General features: G+C 45.0%; 1 protein-coding gene across 5 annotated transcripts in view; it reads left to right on the top strand.

The window, feature by feature from the left end:
• The window catches only part of LOC136581891 (serine/threonine-protein kinase D1-like), a 339,882-nt gene that overhangs the window by 172,023 nt on the left and 145,870 nt on the right, over positions 1 to 21,989 (top strand). For all 5 annotated transcript variants that reach the window (XM_066582541.1, XM_066582544.1, XM_066582543.1 and 2 more), the window contains 3 exons: positions 5,258 to 5,386; positions 6,332 to 6,516; positions 19,272 to 19,455. In XM_066582541.1, the coding sequence (XP_066438638.1) occupies positions 5,258 to 5,386; positions 6,332 to 6,516; positions 19,272 to 19,455 (498 nt within the window). The remainder of the gene's footprint in view (positions 1 to 5,257; positions 5,387 to 6,331; positions 6,517 to 19,271; positions 19,456 to 21,989) is intronic.

Here is a 21,989-nt window from a genome sequence, read left to right as displayed (position 1 = left end):
CAACTCAACAGCGGTAGGCAGGAGAGGACACTATTTCTATTTGCTGGAGGGATTGCACTTATTGCAGAGTGCTCAATCCTTTATCCCCAAGGGTTATCACCTTCTTTAGGGCTAATGTTTTATGCATGCTGCTGGCTGCTATGTATTGCCTCTGACAGCCCAGAGCAGAGGTTTGTGTTTAATGAAAATGGTGGCTCCACGTGGTGCAGGGTTAATGGCGGCTGCCTCTATCTGTACTCTCTCTCTGTGAAGGTGCTATGCAGAGAGGGGGATCACCGCGCTATATACAGTCCTCCTCTTGTCTCCCTCTATCCTCTTTGTGACAGCCGCGGCCATACAGGGGCTTCAATCACCGCGTGCACCCCCTCCTCCTTCACCTCTCCCGGTCACCACCTCCCGCGCTCCAGCCGCTCCGAGTCCTGACACCGCGGGGGTCTTTTCTGCGCTGTCACTTCAGCCCCTCCACTCTCCTCACCTGCCTCGGCGATCCTCCTCTAGGCAAACACCAGGGAGAGCCAGCGGAGCTCCGTCCGACAGCAGCAGAGTCCCGGCTGCAGCGCTGCTAGTGTCTCCCGATGTCTCCGATCGGTGTGCCACACGGAGCCCGGCACCTCTCCACCGCTCAAATCAGCCACCGGAGCCTGCAGTGTTAGATCAGGTAAGCCTGCTTAGCCTTTCAGGTAATTTTCTGAGCCTCCTTCCTCAGGTTTTTTTGAGGTTGATGACTGTCCGTTGGGAGCTCAGCTTACACACATCCGGCCATCTTGTTGGCTAGCCACGCCCCCCCAGTGCCCCAGTTTTTTAATTGGTATATTTCTTAGTAATATGTTGTCTTTGATTCTGTTCTATAACCTGTTGAAATCCTGACTCTTTGGGTTTAAAACATCAATGGTTTCCATTGTAAATTTGGCATTGAATAATGTTTTAAGACAATATGACTTAATATTTGCACGGAAAAGTGTCTCTTTAGCAGAAATAACATCCATTAGAATATTAGTTTAATTTGCTAAAATACTACTACTATATAATTCCTGTTGAATACTACTACTATGTAATTGATGTTTGTTATATTTTAACAATAAGAAACTAATGTAGTTTGCTAAAAGTGAATGCTGTCAGAGTATTTGCATATGCTTTACTTAGCAACACGCTTAAAAAGTTAGAACAAAAGTGGATTTTAAAATACTTCTATAAAAGGAATTGCATGGAAACTTTAGAACTTTCAGACTACATGAGTATTTAAATTTCCATGGCTGCTCATAAACATTCCATTTTCTAACAATTAACTCAGCGTTTTCTCTCGAGTAAAAAAAATAATGAATGTATTTATTAATAAATTGGGGGTCATACAAAATTTATACTGCTCACATAGCTTTCCTATACTGTGTAGTAGAGTCTTCACCATGCACAGTAGAATGGTATAGTCCACCGATGGGTACTGTGTAGTGCACCTATGGGCTAACTAAAATGGGCTAAACTTAACATTAGAACATTTTTGGCAAAACACATAGACCATATTCTACACAGGGCATGAGATGCAATTCATGTCTAAGAACAACAAAGGAAGAATCCTTTTGCCATGCACCTTCCCTTCAGCAGCCATAAGGGTATAAGGGTATAATCTGTCTAGCAATGAGTGGATCAGTCAGCATTTGACAGCTGTCTATGGGGACTATGGGGACAACTGATCTTTAATACGATTGTTTGCCCAAACATAGCTTTCCTTGATTGGCTGCACATCTTCCCGTTTACATAAGGAGATGTGCAGTTATAATTTTTTGCACACCCTAAGCCTTCTTTCACATGAGCGCATATCATCTGGCCATTTCACGGCCGGCCGATATGCGCTGTGATTTGATGCATTGGATTCCAATGCATCAGATCACATGGGCGTATTTCCGAGACGTAAAAACGCCTGGCCAGCCAATACAGTGCCGGGCGTTTTTTCGTCAAGCCTAAAAACATAGTTCTGGAACTATTTTTGGGCCGAAATACGTTGGGCTGCTTCATGGGCTCCTATGGGAGCCCATGGCAGCGGCCGTAGTTGGGAGGGAGCTTAGCAGCGTGGCTGCTAAACTACCTACCTCTGTTCTCCCTTACCCTGTGCAGGCTTACCTCTCTTCCCCGCTCGCTCTCTGCAATGGGAGGTGGAGGGGCGGAGCTAAGTGCTGATCTGCCCCGCCTCCTTCCATTGATGTCTATGGACAAGGGGTGGGGACGTGGGCAGAGATAAGATCCCACCTTGGCCCCGCCCCTTTTTCATATCCATCAATGGGAGGAGGAGGGGCTGACCGGCACTTAGCTCCGCTCCTGTCCCACCCCCTCCCATTGCACAGACCGAGCGGGGAGGAAGATAGGTAAGCCTGCAATAGGGAGGGAGGGGAAATGGGCGATGGCCTGGTGAGGTCGGCACATTTGCGCCGGCTTCACCAGGCCGTATAAACGGGTGCACAAACATTTGATTTGTGCGCCCGTTCACCAATTATTTCATCCCTAATGTAGCATATATCGGCCGGCCGTGTAAACGGACCGGCTGATGTGTGCTCGTGTGAAAGAAGCCTAAGGGAGACAATCAACTGACAAATGTTAGCTGATCGTTAACCTTTTTAGATTGGCTGACGATCAGGCAAATGATTGTTATCCCATCGGGCTGTGTAAATAAAAACCCTTAACACAGTGTATCAGTTTTACTCAGTGTTGTCTTAAAACAAATTAACAGACGCTAAATTAATTGTTTCAAGGACAACAATAATAAGCCATTTTCAAACATTAGTCCTAGTAAGTTAGCCAATAGATGTGTTTTGGCCTTGTACATGTACTATGTCATATAAATGTGTAGCCCACTGAATGCTGAAAGACCACATGAATAACACATTCTTTAGTTCTGTTCAATTAGCCTGCTGACCTATAGCACCCAGCTGTGCATAGACATTAGTAATGAGTAACAATCAAATATAGCAACACCGATCACAGCACCCACTTCACCTTCAGATATACAGGGAAGACAATCCTCACCAGCTGGTGCACGCTCATCAGAGATCCTGGATCCTGAATCGCAATTTCAACAGCAGAGTATGTATGAGAGCAGCACTCCGGGGGTTAAGTAAAAGATCAAATCTTGTGTGTGGGCACAATAAAGATTTGATCTTTTACTTAACCCCCGGAGTGCTGCTCTCATACATACTCTAGTAATGAGTAACAAGATATTTTAAATGGTCAGGGCGAAGTCAGATGAGCGGGTTTTTTGTGCGCGACTATGTGCGCAAAAAAAAAGGCTTCTCTAATAGGACCATTGGTTCTCTATGTAGTGTTCACATGTCCAGTTTTTACAGGCGCAAAATCTTTGCACCTGCAAAAGATAGGACATGCATGCACCGCATAGGTCCGTGTTGCACATAAAGATTCCCTGTGGGCAGTCCCCTTATCACTGAACACTGTGACAGCACTCTTACAGTGTTCAGTGATGAGAGGAAAAAAATATATACATTTCCTTCAGCTGCTGTTGGGGCTCCGGGGCGTCTTTTTCCTTGGTCCTCGGCACTGCTCTGAAGCATTATCTGCTGGGCAGGGATTGGCTAAGCGCTGTGGCCAATTGCAGGCAGCGCTCAGCTGTCCTTCAATGAATGGCTGAGCGCTCAGCCAATCAGACCAGCACTTTCTGGAGGGGGGATTTTTAAATCCCCGGCCAGCACAAAGTGCTTCAGAGCAGTGCTGAGACCAAGTGACAAGACGCGCTGGAGCCCTGACAGCGGTGGAAGGTGATGTGTATATTTTTTTATTTTTTACTGTAGCTATGGATGATTTTCAGGGCAGGGCTTATATGTCATCACTGCAGGTTGCCTACATTCCATTGCTTTCAACGGGGCCGGCTGCAGTAACGCTGGGCCCATTAAAAGAGCTGAGCATGGAGCTTCGGTCACACACATTTTTAACATTCGTCGTGCGGTGAGGTTTTTTTTGCGCACATAGGTGCACAAAAAAAATGCTTGTCTGACTGAGTCGTCATTGTGAAGATTTTTATTATACAACACTGTTCATCACCAATTGATGATGATTATCCGTTCAGTCGCATCTGATCCTCAGTCACTCCATGGATCAATGTTCTCCACGCATTTCTGTCTTCCACGGCTTCTTTCAATTCCCCGATTGACATGTTCGTGGTGACTTTGATTGTATTTAGCCATCTTGTTCTTAGTCGTCCTGGTCTTCTCTTTCCACTGACCTTGCCAAGCATCAGTACTGTTTCCAGTGAGTTAGCGCACATCACACGTCCAAAAAAGGGACGCTGTTTGATGATTTTGCCCTCTAGTGGTATTTTTGGTTTGACGCAATCTAACACTACCTTGTTCATTGTCATGGCAGTCCAAGGTATCCGCAGCATTCTTCTCCAGCAGCACAGTTCAAATGCATCAATTTTCCCTCTGTTTGTTTTTCTGAGCGTCCAACTTTCGCAACAATACGTCGATATGGGAAAGGCGATTGCATTGACCAATCTGGTTTTTGTTGCAATGCTAATATCCTTGCTTTTTCAGATCTTTTCCATTCCTTGCCTTGCATTCCTATCAAGTGTAATTCGTCTCTTCATCTCTGGTCCAGATTGCCCATTGCAATTGATTTTGAATCCAAGGAAGATGAAATCTTGGACTGTTTCGACTTCTTCATTGTTAATTTTTATGTTCACTGTTCTGTTGCCTACCGGGGTTATGACTTTCATTTTTTTGCTGTTGAGGTACAGTCCCATGCGTTTGCTTTCCTTTTGCACTCATTGGATAAGGTATTCAAGGTCCCTTTCACTTTCTGCAAGCAGGGTGTTGTCATCTGCAGATCGGAGGTTGTTGAAATTTCTGCCACCGGTGTTTGACTCTGATTTCTAATTTGTCCAAATTGCATCGCCTCGTGAGCGTTTCTGCACACATATTGAAAAGGACTGGTGATAAAATGCAGCCTTGCCGTACGGCTTTCTCACTTCTGAACCAATCTGTGTTTCCATAAGCTGTCCTGACTGTTGCTTCTTGGTTGTTGTAAAGCGACCTTATAAGCTGTCCAATATGTTCTGTGACGCCCATTTGCCTAAGACACTTCCAAAGCTTGTCATGTTCGACACAGTTAAAAGCTTTGCTGCAGTCGATGTACACATCCTTTTGATGCTCATCAGCAATTACCATGTGCCAAATTCTAAGACTTTAACTTTGTTTATTTACTAGCTTGTTATGTTGAAAAAATGACTAACTTTGATAGTTATTCTCTTTTTATGCAGCTTCTGTGTCCCTTGACTTCTCAATCCGACCTCACATTCTGCTAGTTCACTCTTACAAATCTCCAGCCTTTTGTGATTATTGTGGAGAAATGTTGTTTGGTTTGGTGAGACAAGGTCTAAAATGCCAAGGTAAGTTTAAAAAATTATGTCTTTAAAGTGTATGTCCACCTTTTAAACAATTAATCCAGATAAAAACTTGTGTTACTTATCTTGCATTGACCCTGTGTAATGACATAGTCCAAGAGCTGCATTGACTAATCTGCTTTTTAATGGCTGAAATATCCCAGCTCTTTTTATGGCTCAGTGTCTCCACAAAGCTTGCTTTGGGAATATGAATTACGGCAAGTGAAAACAAAAAAGGGTGTGGTACTGTGTTAGCCAGTAGTTAAGGGAAGTGGTCATGGCAAAATCAATAGAGGAGTTTAGGAGGGGACTAGCTGCCTTCATAGAGTGGTATATTACAGGATATAGACTTTAAGAAAACCAGTGGGGTGGTTGTTCCGGATCTTCGAGTCAAGTAGGAACTTTCAAAACGTTGATCCAGGGATTATTCTGACTGCCATTATGGAGTCGGGAAGGATTCTTTTCCCCCATATGGGCTAAATTGGCTTCTGCCTCATTGGGGTATTTTTTGCCTTCCTCTGGATCAACAACAGGGTATGGAAACAGGCTGATCTAGATGGACATAGTATGTTAGGCTGAAAGAAGACAATGTTACTAAGTGACCTTTCCACACCAGGCACTATACAGTAGCATGATGAATGAACCGACTCCTGCATTATAGGACCTTATTAAACTCTGGTTCAATAATTATATATATATATATATATATATATATATATATATATATATATATATATATATATATATATATTATAAAATAGAGACTCTCTTCCTCTGGTGGAACATAGGTAGATTCCAATTTTTTGCAGATGTGTGTTGATGTTAGGGACCCCTATATATTACAAAGGGTTTAACTATGCTAATGGGAAAAATATATTTGTGTGTTTTATTGCAATAAATATTATTGATATGATGGTTTATTTCAGCATCTTTTACCTTCTAATATTTTAGGCTGTGGTCTTAACTATCACAAAAGATGTGCCTTTAAGATACCTAACAATTGCAGAGGTGTAATAAGAAGCCATCTTTCCAGTAGATCATTTACAGGAGCAAGTTCTATCACCAAACAGAGAGCTGTGACACTACCAACTGGAGGCAGTCTGGATGACCTAGGAGGGTATAATTTAGAGCCACAGGTAAAATGTGCAATTTTTTTGTTCATCGTATTTATATTTGCTAACATGTGATTTTAGTCACTGGCAGGTTTTATTTAACTACACTTCCAAAATTCTTCAGGGCAATTGATTGTTGACTTGTATGAGATACTTTGTCAAATGCTTTACTACAGACAAGATATACTATATCCGCATTTCACTGATCAACCCAGTCGGTGATTCTGTCATCAAAGGAAATTAGATTCATCAGGCATGACTTGTTTGTTACAAACCCATGCTGGCTCTGGTTAATTACTCTATTTTTATCAAAGTACTTGCATACATCCTGTTTAATAATTTGTTCAAAGATCTTTCCCGGTATAGAAGTCAGGCTCACAGGCCTGTAGTTTCCTGGTTCCATCTTCTTCCCTTTTTTGAAGATTGGGACATTTGCTCTTTTCCAATCTGATGGGACTTCTCCTGCTTTCCAGGAATTTTCCAAGATTATGGCGAGTGGTTCAGCAATTTCCTCTGCTGTTTCCTTTAGTATCCTAGGATGTAATTCATCTGGACCTTGAGACTTGAATTCATTTAAGTTAGCTAAGTGTTCCCTCACCATCTCTCTGCTTATAGATAGCCTGCATTCGTTTATTTCCCCAATAGCACAGGGTAGATCAGTTGATGTTCCATCTACTTTCTGAGAGAAAACAGATACAAAATAGGAATTTAAAAGTTCCGCCTTCTCAACATCATTCTTAACCAATTCACCATTTTCATCCAGTAAGCATCCTATAGGATCTCTGATTTTTCTTTTGATTTGGCATTCCCCCAAAATCCTTTTTTTATTGCTTTTGGCCTGTGTTGCAAGCCTCAATTTATTATTAGCTTCAGCTTTTCTGACACTCGCTCTACAGTTTCTGCAGACTGCATTATGTTCTTTAAATATTCCCCCCTCCTTCCATTTAATAAACACATTTTTTTTCCGTTTTAACATCTGTGCAAGTTCTGTGTTCATTCATCCTGGTCTCTTTATGGTTCAAAAGTTTTTTTATTTTGTCTTTTGTTTGGATGTAAAAGTTACAAAAGTGTAGTGTCATTTTTAACAAATAAACATTTTTACAGTAGCAGAGGTTGTCTTTCGTTGTCTGACCTACTTTCTTGGTCTTTAAAACAGACCATTTAAGCAATAACATTAACTGTAATACTAATAATATCTATAGCGTGTAACTCTCAAATAGATTGCCGAAATCTCAAATTCCAGTTACTGATCGATCAAAGTAAGCAAGATAAACAAATCTAATATGATAATATCCTATGAAGAAAACTAGAGAAATTAAGAGAAAGGTAAAGGGCGGGAGAGATAGCAAGTAAGAAGAGGGGGTGAGAGGGTTGGTGAAGGATAGGTGGCAGATAGGGGGTGGGGGGGAGGCCATCTTGTGCTTTGAGATGAAGTTTGCAGTTTAAGGTCTTATGGTATCAGAGGGATTACTGGTCGTATCTGTGTTGGGGAGTAACCCCCTTTCGAGCCATAAGTCGAGGTCATCAGAGAAGCTGAACTGATTCAACGATATCCAAGTAGCGTGGTGTTTGTCATGTCTCATTTCATCTCTGGCGCAGAGCTCCTCCATGTATTTTATGTGGTCTTGGTGGGGGGAGGGGTTTGGTGGTGGTGGTGGTGATTTCCATTTTTTAGGGATGATCTGGCGCATCACCAGGATGAAAAATCTAAACAGGGAATGTTTTGATTGTGCCAGTGAGCCTGGAATCATTGACAGCAATGCAATCTCAGGGGTTAGCCGTATTTGGTTTCTGCAGACTGAGGCATAGAGAGAGTTGGTCTCCGGCCAGAGGGGGTAAATCAGTGGACAAGACCACCAGATATGTATAAATGTTCCGGTTCCCGTCGTACATCTCCAGCAGGTATCCGGATACTGGGGGAATATCCTTGTCAATCTCGCCAGCGTCTGATACCATCTAGTTAATATTTTGTAGTTTAGTTCTTGTAGCTTGCTAGATATATTCATTTTGTGGGTCAAAGTATAGACCTTTGTCCATGACTCCTCTGGGGGTGTAATGCTCAGGTCCCTCTCCCACTCCTGCTCCAGCGCTCTATTACAATGTTGTGTGTCTTCAACTAAGAGCCTCCGATATAAATTTGAGATTTTGTGGTGGTCTGTGGGAGTTGAGGTGCATAGGTTTTCAAAAGGGGTAATGGGACATCTCAGATGTTGTATATCCCCTAACGAGCCAACATAGTGGCATAGTTGCAAGTGCTGGAACCACGCTCCGGGATGGGGCCGCTGCTCCCCCAGGATCTTGCGTAGCGGTCTGAGGCCGGTGTCGGAAATCACGTCCCGTACCCTTGGGATTGTATTCGGGATCATGTTGGTCAACGTGGAGCCCCGCAAAAAAGAGGGAACATCTGGGTTTCCCACCAAGGGTGTAAGTGGACCCGGCCTGTGAATCAGGCCCATCTTAGTCGCAGGGCCTACCCGAGCCGTCACCATGTCTTCTATGAATGGGGACAATCCCAGCCCTCTATGCTTTCCTTTACCTGGTAGCCATATTATCCCCTTGCCCTGAAAGTGTGTCAGGTCTTGCTCCATCTCCACCCACAACTTCTGTGATCTACCATGGAGAAGGTCTAGGATTTGTTTGGATAAAGTCGCTCTGTGGTATAGGGATATGTTCGGGACCCCCATTCCTCCTGACTCTTAGGCTGGTTAGAGCTTTTCACTTGTGCCTAGGTTTGGTACCTCCCCAGATGAAGCTCATGATCACCTTCCTGACCCGTGTCAAAAAGGAGCCCGGTAGGGCGATTGGGACTGTCTGGAGGATGTAAGGGAACCTCGGTAGGGCATTCATTTTTACTTTCTTCCATCTATTAAAGTCTGACTCCAGTTTAGTTAAGCGAGGTATGTAATTTTTTGTAAAAAGTTTGTCCGGATCTGTAGTAATCACTGTTCCTAAGTATGTTATCTCTTCAGATTTCCATAGAAATGGAAGAGATGGTTTTAAGATTTCAACCTCTGCATTTGGTAAGGTTACGTTAAGGATCAGTGACTTGCTCAGATTAACTTTAAAGTTAGATAGCCTACCAAATCTTTTAAACTCTTCCAGGGTGTTAGGGAGCGCTATTCTTGGATTTCTGATGTAAATCAACAGATCATCTGCATACAAAGCTACTTTGTGTTCATTGTCGCCTCTTCTAACTCCCTGCAGGTTGGGGTTTGTCCTAAGTGCACTCGCAAGTGTCTCCATCACTAGAATGTACAGGGAGGGGGACGGGACAGCCTTGCCGGGTGCCATTGTGAATGTGAATTGGGTGTGATAGTTGACCGTTGATCCTGACCCGGGCTGAGGGGTCTCTATATAGTGCCATCACCCAGTCCATGAGCCTGGGACCAAGGCCAGTGCATTGTAGTGTCGCCTCCATGAATCCCCAACTCACTCTATCAAACGCCTTCTTGGCGTCCACCGAGAGTAGGCATAGAGGCTCCCCAAATTTGCGAGCTCTGGACATGAGGGCCAAAGCTCTTATTGTGCTGTCCCCTGCCTCCCTCCCCGCGACAAAGCCCACTTGGTCTCTGTGCACCAGGGTCGGGATACACGCCTGAAGACGTGTGGCCAAGATTTTTGAGAATATTTTTGTGTCTGTTTAAAAGGGAGATCGGCCTATAACTACCACAGGCGGCTGGGTCTTTGCCTGGCTTAGGTATTACAGTTATCACTGCTTGTAGTGCCAGGGTAGGGAAGGGGCAAGTCCCTGATCTGGAATTAAATGCATTAAGCATCAGGGGGGCTAATTTTTCTTCTAAAAGTTTGAAGAAGCGTGGGGTATAGCCGTCGGGTCCTGGGCTTTTACCAATTTTGAGAAAATGGATCGCCTCTTTTATTTCCTGGAGGGAGAAGTCCTCCTCCAGAGCTTCTCGTGTGGTCTCCGAAATCTGTTTTTGGGCGAAATTGGTTAGGTAATCGTCTGTCCCGAATCAGTTCCTTGTTTTGTTCCCTGTATTTGTCCGGTAGGTTGTACAGGTTGTGGTAATAATTATAGAAACTATCTATTATTTTGGCATTGGTGTGAACCAGTGACCCCCCCCCCCCCCTCCCTGGGGCCTTGATTGCGAAGATGTATGTTTGAGGTGCTCGAGGATTCAGGGCCCTGGCCAGTCCTCTGCTACACTTGTTGCCATACTCATAAAACTTCCCCTGGGCTCTATCCCGTTGGCATAGTGAGATCTGGTCCATGAGGAGGAGTATTTTATTTCGGGTTGCGGATATTTCTGCTGTCCTGACGTCTTGGGTTGCTTTTTTGTTTAAGTTCTCTAGGTGACTTAGATGGTCTAGGAGACCGTTTAAAGTGTTAGCCCTTTCTCTTTTTATGCGTGCCCTGTGTGAAATGAAAATTCCACGGAGTACGCCTTTAAGCGCTTCCCACTTAGTTGGCGCAGGGGTGGGGTCATAAGTGAGGTCGTTTGTAAAGTTTTCGATAGTCTGCTGGATTTCCTGTATGCATATTGCATCATTCAGCAGGTTATCGTTTAGACGCCAGTTAAACTCCTTCTGCTCCCCAGTTTTCCCTCTCAGTGATCCCCATACCAGAGCGTGGTCGGACCATATGAAAGATCCTATCGAGCTGAAAGGGTTTCGGTCTAGAAGCTTGTGTGAGCCAAATAGATAATCTAAGCGCTGGTAGCAGTTGTGGGAGTTTGGGTATAAACTGTAGTCTTTTGTTCTGGGGTGTAATGTCCACCACAAGTCCACCAGCCTAAGGCTGTGGAGCTCCCTACAAAGTCTGCGCAGTGCTGCGTGTGTAGTTTTAGACTTACCCCCAGAGGAGTCGAACGCGGGATCCAAGATGAGGTTAAGGTCGCCTCCGAGAATAAAGTTGGAGCCATCTGCGAAAGCCCTCAGGGCCCCCAGTATCCGGATTCCATAGCGAACATGTGCTTGATTTTGAAAGTATACATTAGCGAAAGTCAAAATTTCACTTCCAGTTTCAATTTTCAAGAATAGGTACCGTCTCTCTGGGGAATTATCTATGGATTGCGATTGATGTGCCTCCCGCTCTTTTGGTGGGGTGTGGACTGTGGTACCAGGTGACATAGTTGCGATTTCTGAATTTAGGAATTTTATGGGTCTGAAAGTGTGTCTCTTGCAGGAGAGCTATCATAATTTTGTGTCTATGGAGGTGGTCCAATATCTGTCCCCTCTTGGCAGGTTTGTTTAACCCTCGTACATTATATGTGCCGCATGAGATGTTATCCATTTGTGGCCTCGATTACTGCTGTTACCTTAAAGCTAGATGGGAGTGGGGAAAATAGGCTTTGAGGGGAGGGGAGGAAGAGTGGGGAAAAGTGAGGAACAGAGGGGAGAGTGAAGAAAGGAAAAAGTAAGGTTTTGGTAAACAAACCTTACGCAGCTATAAGCAGCTGCGAATGATTTCGTGGTGAAGTGTTAGCAAAATGCTAATAGTCGCTGTATTATGCGACAGTTCACCCTGGGTGGGAAGTGGAGGGAGGCCAACCAGAGTACGATCGGTCCCCGATCATCCTTACTCCCAGGGCGAGCGTAAATAAGCTGAGGTACCCATAAGGGGTCCTTTTCGTATACGATACCTCCAAATTTTGGCGAACTTAAACTGTAAAACAATCTGTGTGAAAACCATAAACGAGCCATATTATAACAATCAACAGGTAAGCAATGTCGTCAGTGGTCCTGAGTTTTTCTATGGGGGAGCGCGGGCCCAGGATCAAAGTCCTGAGACAATGTAAGCTATACGGGGTGAGACTTCTCAGATCTGTCCATTACGTGATTTCAGGTGTCCACTACATGTCCTCTGCGACGCTCGTGGCGTTGCTTGGGTTGAACTGTTTGCCACTGATCTTTGGTCCTCTGTGTGAGTAGGTTCGGATTTGTGGGCCAATCTGGGAGATTGATCTGCGGGAGCTGAAATGTTCCTAAGAGTTTGAGCAGATCTCCTAGTGAACGCAGAGTAGATGATTTGCCTTCTTTTGTAGCCGTCAGGGAAAACGGGAATCCCCAGCGGTAGGATATGTTGTCTTTGAGTGCTGTCAAGAGCGGTTTCAAGGCTCCTCTGAGACGGAGCGTGTGGCTCGCGAGATCTTGCAGTACAATAATCGGTCTGTCTTTGTGTAGAAGATCTCCCTTCTCCCTTGCGGCACGCAGAATAGCATCTTTATTTCTAAAGAAGTGAATTCTGCAAATTATGTCTCTGGGCCGTTTTGGGTCTGTTGCTCTTGGTCCCAATGCCCTGTGAATTCTGTACATCATGACAAGGTTTTCAGGTGAGCGACCCAGGAGTTGCGAAAAGAATGTTTGTGCCCAGTCCTCCAACTGGTGGCCCTCAATTTCTTCGGTTAGGCCTCGAATACGTAAATGGTTTCTTATGTTTCTATTCCCGAGGTCATCGAGGTGCATTGTGAGATTGTGGATCTGGTCTGCCTGAAACTGAATAGCCTGTCTGTGAGATTCTAGTATGGCTGTCGTTTCTTCCTGGGCTTGCTCCACCTCTACAGGTCTGTGGCCCATTTGCTGTATATCTGTATGTATCCGCTCTAACGCTTGTTTGTTGGAGGACTCAAATCTGGCGAATAGGACGTGTAGCTCGTCTTTGGTGGGTATGGACATAATGCGCGTTTTCCATGCGTCATTTTCTTCTCTACTCAAGGTTTTTACGTTAGTGGCGTGATCAGGACTGCTGTAGGGACTTGGGTCTGGTGAAAGTGACCACCCCATGGCGTCTGCGTTCTTGTTTAGCTTGGGGGTTGTTTGTGACTCCCTGGAGGGTGTATTATGCAGTGTGAGTGCAGGTGGGCTAGTGTATCCTTTACTCACTGTTCAGCAGCTCTCTGGAGTAGTTTGTGGGGTCTCTTGCTCCACATTGGTTGTATCTTGCAGTCCCCTCTGTTCATCATCTCCTGATGGGCTGCTGGCCGGTGAGCGCTGCGAGGGTGATTGTTGCTTGTCTGACAGCTCAGCGGGGAGCCTGGCCCCACGTGTGCTCTCTGGTGTCGGCGCCATCTTTGCCCTCCGTGCTCCCTTCTGTGGGATATCGGCACTGTGATCTGTCGCTGCCGCTCCTCTCACCGCTTCTGGCTGCAGGGATCGCGGTAGTGACCGCTGCTGTACTGAGCTGGCTGCTGGTGGAAGGGAGGCTCTGGCACTCTCGGGCACAATCTTGTTCTTCCTCCCGCTCAGACCCAGCGCTCCAAGGAAGCGTTCCATGCCGCTCTTTCTCCCGCTCTCCACTGGTGTCCTGGCCTCTGAAGTTGCCCGCTTCCTCATTTGGCTCGGTGGGGGTGATTTCGCTGTTGTTTGGAGGTAAATATTAGCCTCTAGGAGCAAGTAGACCGGGAGCCCGCTCTTTATGCGTCCTGCTCGGCCATCCGCTAGCCACGCCCCCATCCTGGTCTCTTTAAATGCTTCCCATTCTTCCTTCTTATAGGGATTGTTAACGATTGTGCTTTGAGAATCTCATTTCGGATCATTTCCCAGCCTTCTTGGACATTTTTGTCCTGTAGAACAGTGGTCCCCAACCTTTTTGGCACCAGGGACCGGCTTCAAGCAAGACCATTTTTACAAGGCCCGGCAGGGTTGGGCGGGACATGGGCGGGGTTTTGGTTATAGGGGGCGGGGTTATGAAGGGGGTTGGAGTTTAGTGCATTCTTATTTAGTTATGACATTAGAATGTCCTGGCAGTACACACATAGGGCAGTGTATAATCTCCCCCCCCCCCAGCACACACATAGGGCAGCATATAATTTATCTCCCCCCCCCCAGTAATAGACAGCCCCCATCCCTCAGTAATTAGCAGCCCCTCCCCCTGTAATAAGCAGGTCCCCCCCCCAGTAATAAGCAGGTCCCCTCCCAGTAATAAGCAGCCCCCCCCCCCCCCAGTAATAAGCAGGTCCCCCCAGTAATAAGCAGGTCCCCCTCCCCAGTAATAGGCAGCGCCCCACCCCCAGTAATAGGCAGCGCCCCCCCCCCCCCAAGTACTAGGCGGCAGCCCCCCCCCCCCCAGTAATAGGCAGCCTCCCCAGTAATAGGCAGCCTCTCCAGTAATAAGCAGCCCCTTCCCCTGTAATAAGTAGCCCCCAGCCCACCCCAGTAATAAGCAGCCCCCCCCGTAAGCAATCCCCCCCCCAGTAATAAGCAGGTCCCCCCCAGTAATAACCAGGTCCCCCCCAGTAATAACCAGCCCCCCCAGTAATAAGCAACCCCATTCCCCTGTAATAAGAACACCCCCCCAGTAATAAGCAGCCCCCCCAGTAATAAGCAGGTTCCCCCCAGTAATAAGCAGGTCCCCCCAGCCAGTAATAGCCCCCCCCCAGTAATAGGCAGCCCCTTCCCCTGTAATAAGCAGCCCCCCCAGTAAGCAACCCCTCCAGTAATAAGCAGGTCCCCCCCCCCCAGTAATAGGCAGCCCCCCCCCCCCCGTAATAGGCAGCCCCCCCCCAGTAATCGGCAGCCCCTTCCCCTGTAATAAGTAGCCCCCCCCAGTAATAAGCAGCCCCTTCCCCTGTAATAAGTAGCCCTCCCCCCCCAGTAATAAGCACCCCCCCCCCCCAGTAAGCAACCCCCCAGTAATAAGCACGTCCCCCCTGTAATAAGCAGGTCCCCCAGTAGTAAGTAGCCCCCCCCAGTAATAGGCAGCCCCTTCCCCTGTAATAAGTAGCCCCCAGTAATAACCAGCCCTCCCAGTAATTGGCAGCCCCTTCCCCTGTAATAAGTAGCCCCCCCCCGTAATAGGCAGCTCCCCAACCCATATACTTACCTCCTCCCTGCTGTCGCTCTCTGTCTGCTTGCCCTGACGTCAGCCCGGAACGCTTCCTCCCCGAGTCCTCTCCTGCGGAACTAATGAGCAGGGGACTCGGGGAAGAGTATCCTGGCTGCACAGACGTCAGTGTGCGCCGGCATCAGCGCGATTACCAGCGGGGAGCTGCGGCGCCCTCGCTGGTAATCGCTTCGGTGGTCTGCGGCGTCGGCACGCCGCGGGCCACATAGCACAAGGCAGCGGGCCGGATTCGGCCCGCGGGCCTTGTGTTTAGAGTAAAAGTTCCCGGCGGTGCCGCGGACCGGCGCTAAACACCCAACGGCCCGGCCCCGGTCCGCGGCCCGGCGGTTGGGGACCCCTGCTGTAGAACATCCAGCCATTGGATTCTTCCTATCCTCTTTCTGAGGTCATTAAAATTTGCCTTTCTGAAATCCAACCTTGAGGTCTGAGTTTTCTCAGGTCCCCCACCCCCACCCCCTTTTATCCAAAATTCAAGGATAGAATGATCACTGCCTCCTAAGGTCCCAGCCACTCCTCAACTATTTACTCCCTGTTGGTAAGAATTAGGTCCAAGATAGCAGATTCCCTTGTTTTCTCTTCTACCTTTTGGAAGATAAAGTTGTCAGTAACAGCGGATAAGAATTTTTTGGATCCATTACTTTTACCTGAGAGAGATTCCCAACAAGTGTCTGGATAGTTAAAATCTCCCATAATCACTATGCCATACTTTTTTCTGCTTGTCAGGTGGCCTATAGTAAATGCCTACAATAGTGTCCTTTCTGTTGCTCTCTCCTTGCATGGCTACCCAAACAGTTTCTACAGAACTACCGTGCTCTGAAGTTTGAATCTCTGTGTAGATGAATGTTTTCCTAACATACATCACAATACCTCCTCCCCTTTAATTAGGTCTGTTTCTTTTTAAATAAGTTGTATCCTCCAAGCCTTGTATTTCAATCATGTATCATTCCACCAAGTGTCCATAATGCCTATGACATTATATTTCTCGTCCAGTGTTAGGAGCTCCAATTTGTGCAAAAACATTTTAGTTTGTGATCGGTGTCTCTTGCTTCTCTACTTTCCTTCAGAATTTTTTGTCTTTGTTCTTTCTTTCCACTTCTAATAGCGAGGTTCTCAAATGTATTAATTAGCTGTATATTTTTACCTGGCCTTTCACTTCCCTTCCCATATTGTTCTAGTTTAAAGCTCTCCTAATGAGTGAAGCGTGGCGCCCACCAAATATTTGCTTACCTGCCCATGAAAAATAGAACAGACAATGCTCCAAAATCACAATTCAGGAAAGCGCAGTCCAGTGCTGCCATCGGACGCATGCCTGCCAGGCCCCATGGAAATAAAATGGGAGTATTATACCGCAATTACTGCAGTGTTCAAAACACCCCGGTAATCACGGTAGAAAACTGACATATAAGAGTGGCCTAAGGATTGGATCTCATACCACAATACCAGCAAAGACTAATATTTCCAGATTTAAGAATCCTAAGTAGATTTGAAAGTTTGCTGTAACATAATCTCTTTTTGTTAGCTATTAAAACGTATCATATCTACAAGATTAGTTTGTTTCTCTTACTGAAACAATCGCATTTAGCAAAGACTTTCCTATAGGCTTTCTTTGGGAAAGATTTTTGATATTCTTGAAAAAGATCTGATCCTCTCCATGGTACTAATTATACTACTCCTGCGTAGAGCCATATTGTGCATAAGCCATAAAGCATATTGATTATTTTAAGGGGGTTGTACTTTAAGGGCGCCCACCCACTGGCGTTTTTTTTTCACTGCGAAATTCGCAGGTTTTTTTTTTCTGCAGGGGGTCTATGGGACTTGTAATGTAAAAATCGCGATTTACCGCGATATCGCGATTTTGCGCGATCGCGATTTTAGCTTTGCATGTCCCATAGCCCAAAGACCCCTGCAGAAAAAAAAAAACGCTGCGAATTTCGCAGTAAAAAAACGCTAGTGGGTGGGCACCCTAAGAGTGGTTTAACATACAAGGTTTTTTATGTAGGAAGGGGGAGCAGCAGTTTTTGTGGCAGTTTTTCATGTGGCTTTTTTTTAAATCTAAAACCAGAAGTGGATCCAGCAAGAAGGAGGAGTATCAGTCTTTCCTTTATATTTCCCTCATATATTGAATCCACTTCTGACTTTGGGTCAAAAAACTACAATAAAAACTGCCATAAAAACTGTGGCTTTAAAGTACAGGTTCTTTTAGTAATGGAGTTTATAATGTGGTTGGTTTCATTCCAAAACAGTTGACTCTTCTTGCAACTCCAGAATATATGTAATATATGTTTCACCACATTCATAAAGCATGCAAAAAGTGCCTTGGGTTGTACATATTTTCTCCAGCAAGGGAGTGAACAAAATGGAAACATTTGGTAAAGCCTGGTTGGTGTGTAATACCATCTAAAATGTAATTTTATGGCTGCTTCATGGTGGGAAGTGCAGTGGAATGCTTTATGTATGAGATGAAATGATGATTGCCATTGATTAAAAATAATAAAGCTATCCAAATCCATTTCCCATTTGCGCATTAGTTTAACCTCTTAAGAACCAAGCACTGTAAATTTACAGTGCTTAGTCCTGAGGTTTAATCCTGGCCAATAGTAAAAATACAGCGCTGGATTAAAGCTTCTGCTCCTGCAATCTAACAGGAGTGGGTCAGGTTACAGCGAAGACCTGGAGGAGAGGACAAAAGCAGTTTTTAACAGCTTCTGCCTTCTCCTTTACAGGCTACATAGCATTGAATGAACGCTATGAAGTGAACAGAGAAAGCAGAAGTGTTACTTTCGCTATTTGACCCAACGATCACATGACCACTGGGTGCCCCCTGCCAAGGCAGAGCTGCATGATTCTAGCTGACCCTGATCAGCTCTTAGTGACTACTATCAGCAAAGGAGTATGCTTTCCCCTGTAACTGGGGCTCCTATGCATGCCCCAGCTACAGTGGAAAAAGTGCCAAATGTCTAGATGTTCAAAAATAGTAACAAAAATGAGAATATATATATATATATATATATATATATATATATATATATATATATATATATATATGATATGAAAAAGACCTACTGCTGACACCAAACAATAACTATTGCATTATGCGCCCTGTAATCTGATACTATAGAAATTATAGAGATGTAAGGGCCGGGGAGCCGCTGAAGTGAGCCGGGATGGATGAGGTCACGTGGGCAGTCCGCAGACATGAGCGCCGCACAGGACACAACGGAGAGCCGGACCGCTCTGCAGAAGCAACAGCGGCAGGGAACACACTGCTGGGGACCAAAAAGCTGCAGTGGGGCACCCGGGGAGATAGGCAGCTGTAGCAGGGAACCCAGGCCCGGGTAAGTAACAGCACGATTGTCGATTACAGGGCCGGGGGACAAAAAACAGCCACGGAGAGTAGCTGTGGGGATTTCAGCGACAGGGAATAATCTGCTGGAGCAGAAACCACTACAGGAGAAGGGATAAGGAGATTTCAGCTCAAGGGACTAATATGCAGCAGCAAAAACCGCTAGAGCAGAAGGAATAATAATACTTTCCTGGCAGGACCTACTGCCGAGCCTTCTATGCAGCCAATCACCTTGAAGGGGCGTCACCAGGCAGTCCGTCTTGACTCCACCAGTACTTTCTGGTGGCATCAAGATACACTAATACCGTTTCTCAGTTTGCCATAGAAAAAGGAAATACCATTGGCACAGAGATTCATACTCGATTTTTACATCTACAGACTCTGTATTACTATACATATACATGGCATAAGATGTAAGGCCGTATAAACAGTTTTTCTTTTTAAGACTTTGTAACCTTTATTTTGAAAAATCCTATAAAGCTCTTGGAATTCAAAAAAAGAACTGTGTGTGACACAACGCTTAAGCTACAGTTATTTTTATAGGCAAATGTAAGGTTTGAATTAATAATAAATTTACCCTGAAGAATCAAAGCAATTTTCTCTGGATAACCAGCCTCATTAATGTTGTTCATGCAGGTTAACAACAAAAAATCGCGTGTCCCCTCCTTTAAAGGACGACCAATATGGAAAGATTGGCAGGATATGAACAGGGTAAAGGTTCCCCACACCTTTCAAGTTCACACGTACACTCGTCCCACAATTTGTCAGCACTGCCGCCGCCTCCTAAAGGGGCTTTTTAGACAGGGCATGCAATGCAAAGGTAAGTATGTATTTTGACTTTTCAATGATTACTTTAACCCTTTCCAATCCACTGTCTGATCTCTGAAGACATTATGATTTAAGGCTGTACAGCTCCGATGTTGCAAGACATCCGTCAGGGCTCTATTACTGTAAATTGCCAGCCCCTCTGCTGTCGGAGCCTATCCAACATGTCACCTCACGCAGTACTGGCTTTAGCCAGCATAAAGCGCCATTGTATAAAGGCAGAAAAAGAGTAAGCCCCCTAGGAAAACCAGGATACAAATTGGATTGGAAAGGGTTAATCCTTTAATGATCCGCAATTTTTAGAATTTTCCATTTTTGTTTTTACATCTCTGCTTTTCAAGAGCTATAATTTTTTTTTTTACTCTTCCAACATAGCTGTTTAACCCCTTAGTGACCAAGCCTATTTGCACTTTAATGACCAGGCCAAATATTGGAAATCTGACGTGTCACTTTAACATAGGATAACTGTGTTAAGATTTTGCAAATCCAAGTGATTCTGACATTGTTTTTTTGCCACATATTGTACTTCATTTAGATGGTAAGAATAGACTGATAGAATTTGTGTATATTTATTAAAAGCGCTAACATTGGGAAAATTAGAAAAAATGTATTTTTTTCACATGTTTAATTGCACTCAATCTCAAATATGTGCAAATATACTGTATAAATTTTGATAAAACATATATTTCCATCTGTTTGATTTATTCTGGAAACACATTTTGAAAACTTTCGTTTTTTAACCATTTAGGAGATGTACAAATTTAACATTGATTAGCAACATTTTGAGCAACATTTTGTTTTCCTAGATCAAGCCAAGATTGCAAAGGCTCATATGTGTCAGAATGATAGATACTATCCCATTTTAAAAAACTATACCCTTAATATATTTGCTGAGGGGTGTCATGAGTATTTTTACCCTACAGTTTTTTTAAGGAGTTAATGCAATTTAGAGGGGGAAAAAATTGCATTTCATATTTTTGCAAATATGTCATTTTAAAAGCAGTTTTTTTTCTATTGTGGACATGAAAATAAGGATTTACATCCCAAAATGGATACCTCTGTTTGTCCTGTGTTCACAAACATACCCATTGTAGCCCCAATCCTATGTTTGTATGCACAACAGGGCCCAAAATTAAAGAAACAGCCGTTGGCTTTCAGAACAGAAATTTTGTATGAAGGCCTTTTAGGCCCCACACCCACTTGTAGAGCCCTTGAGTGTCCAAAGCGATAGAGAACTCCCACAAATTACCCCATTTTGAAAACTAGACCCCTTAACAAATTCATCTAGGGGTCTACTGTGTATTTGGACCCCACAGTATTTGAATTAATCTAAGTAAGTCAGAAGGAAAAAATTATGATTTTCATTTTTTGGCAATTGTCATTTTAAAAACTTTATTTGTATAGCACTAGAGATGAGCGAACGTACTCGTCCGAGCTTGATACTCGTTCGAGTATTAGCGTGTTCGAGATGCTCGTTACTCGTGACGAGTACCACGCGATGTTCGAGTTACTTTCACTTTCATCTCTGAGACGTTAGCGCGCTTTTCTGGCCAATAGAAAGACAGGGAAGGCATTACAACTTCTCCCTGCGACGTTCAAGCCCTATACCACCCCCCTGCAGTGAGTGGCTGGCGAGATCAGGTGTCACCCGAGTATAAAAATCGGCCCCTCCCGCGGCTCGCCACAGATGCGTTCTGACATAGTTTAGGGAAAGGGCTGTTGGTGCCGGAGCTGCTATAGGGAGAGCGTTAGGAGTATTTTAGGCTTCAAGAACCCCAACGGTCCTTCTTAGGGCCACATCTAACCGTGTGCAGTACTGTGGAGGCTGCTTTTTGCAGTGTTGCACTTTTTTTTTTTTTTGTATATGGGCCGTGCAGAGCATTGCGCCCTGCAGTAATTAGACATAGTGCAGGGCCAGTAGTGGTGAGGCAGAGACAGAAGACATATATTGTGAGGCAGGGACAGAACACATATATTGTGAGGCAGGGACAGAAGACATATTGATTGAATATAGGCAGTGGGCCTTTGCAAAAACATTTGGGGGAAAAAAATCTATTTGAGCTGCCTGTGACTGTCCTCAGTGTTCTGGGTCTGTGCTGGGTGTAGTAGTCCTCCTAATTCATATGCAGCCAGCTAAGTGTTACAGCAGGCTTGCGCAAAATTATTTCCTGGCTCTGTGTTGGCTGTTAAATCACCGCTGTATTCCAGTCCACAGTGCAACACTCTACAGTTATTTGACATACTCCAGGGCCAGTAGCGGTGACGCAGAGAGAGAAGAAATATATTGATTGAATATAGGCAGTGGGCCTTTGCAAAAACATTTGGGGAAAAAAATCTATTTGGGCTGCCTGTGACTGTCCTCAGTGTTCTGGGTCTGTGCTGGGTGTAGTTGTCCTCCTAATTCATACGCAGCCAGCTAAGTGTTACAGCAGGCTTGCACAAAATTATTTCCTGGCTCTGTGTTGGCTGTTAAATCACCGCTGTATTCCAGTCCACAGTGCAACACTCTGCAGTTATTTGACATACTCC

Source organism: Eleutherodactylus coqui, chromosome 11, assembly GCF_035609145.1.
Source record: "Eleutherodactylus coqui strain aEleCoq1 chromosome 11, aEleCoq1.hap1, whole genome shotgun sequence".
NCBI classification, from domain to species: domain Eukaryota; kingdom Metazoa; phylum Chordata; class Amphibia; order Anura; family Eleutherodactylidae; genus Eleutherodactylus; species Eleutherodactylus coqui.
Note: the sequence above shows the minus strand (reverse complement) of the source record. Positions and strands in the feature narration are given on the sequence as shown.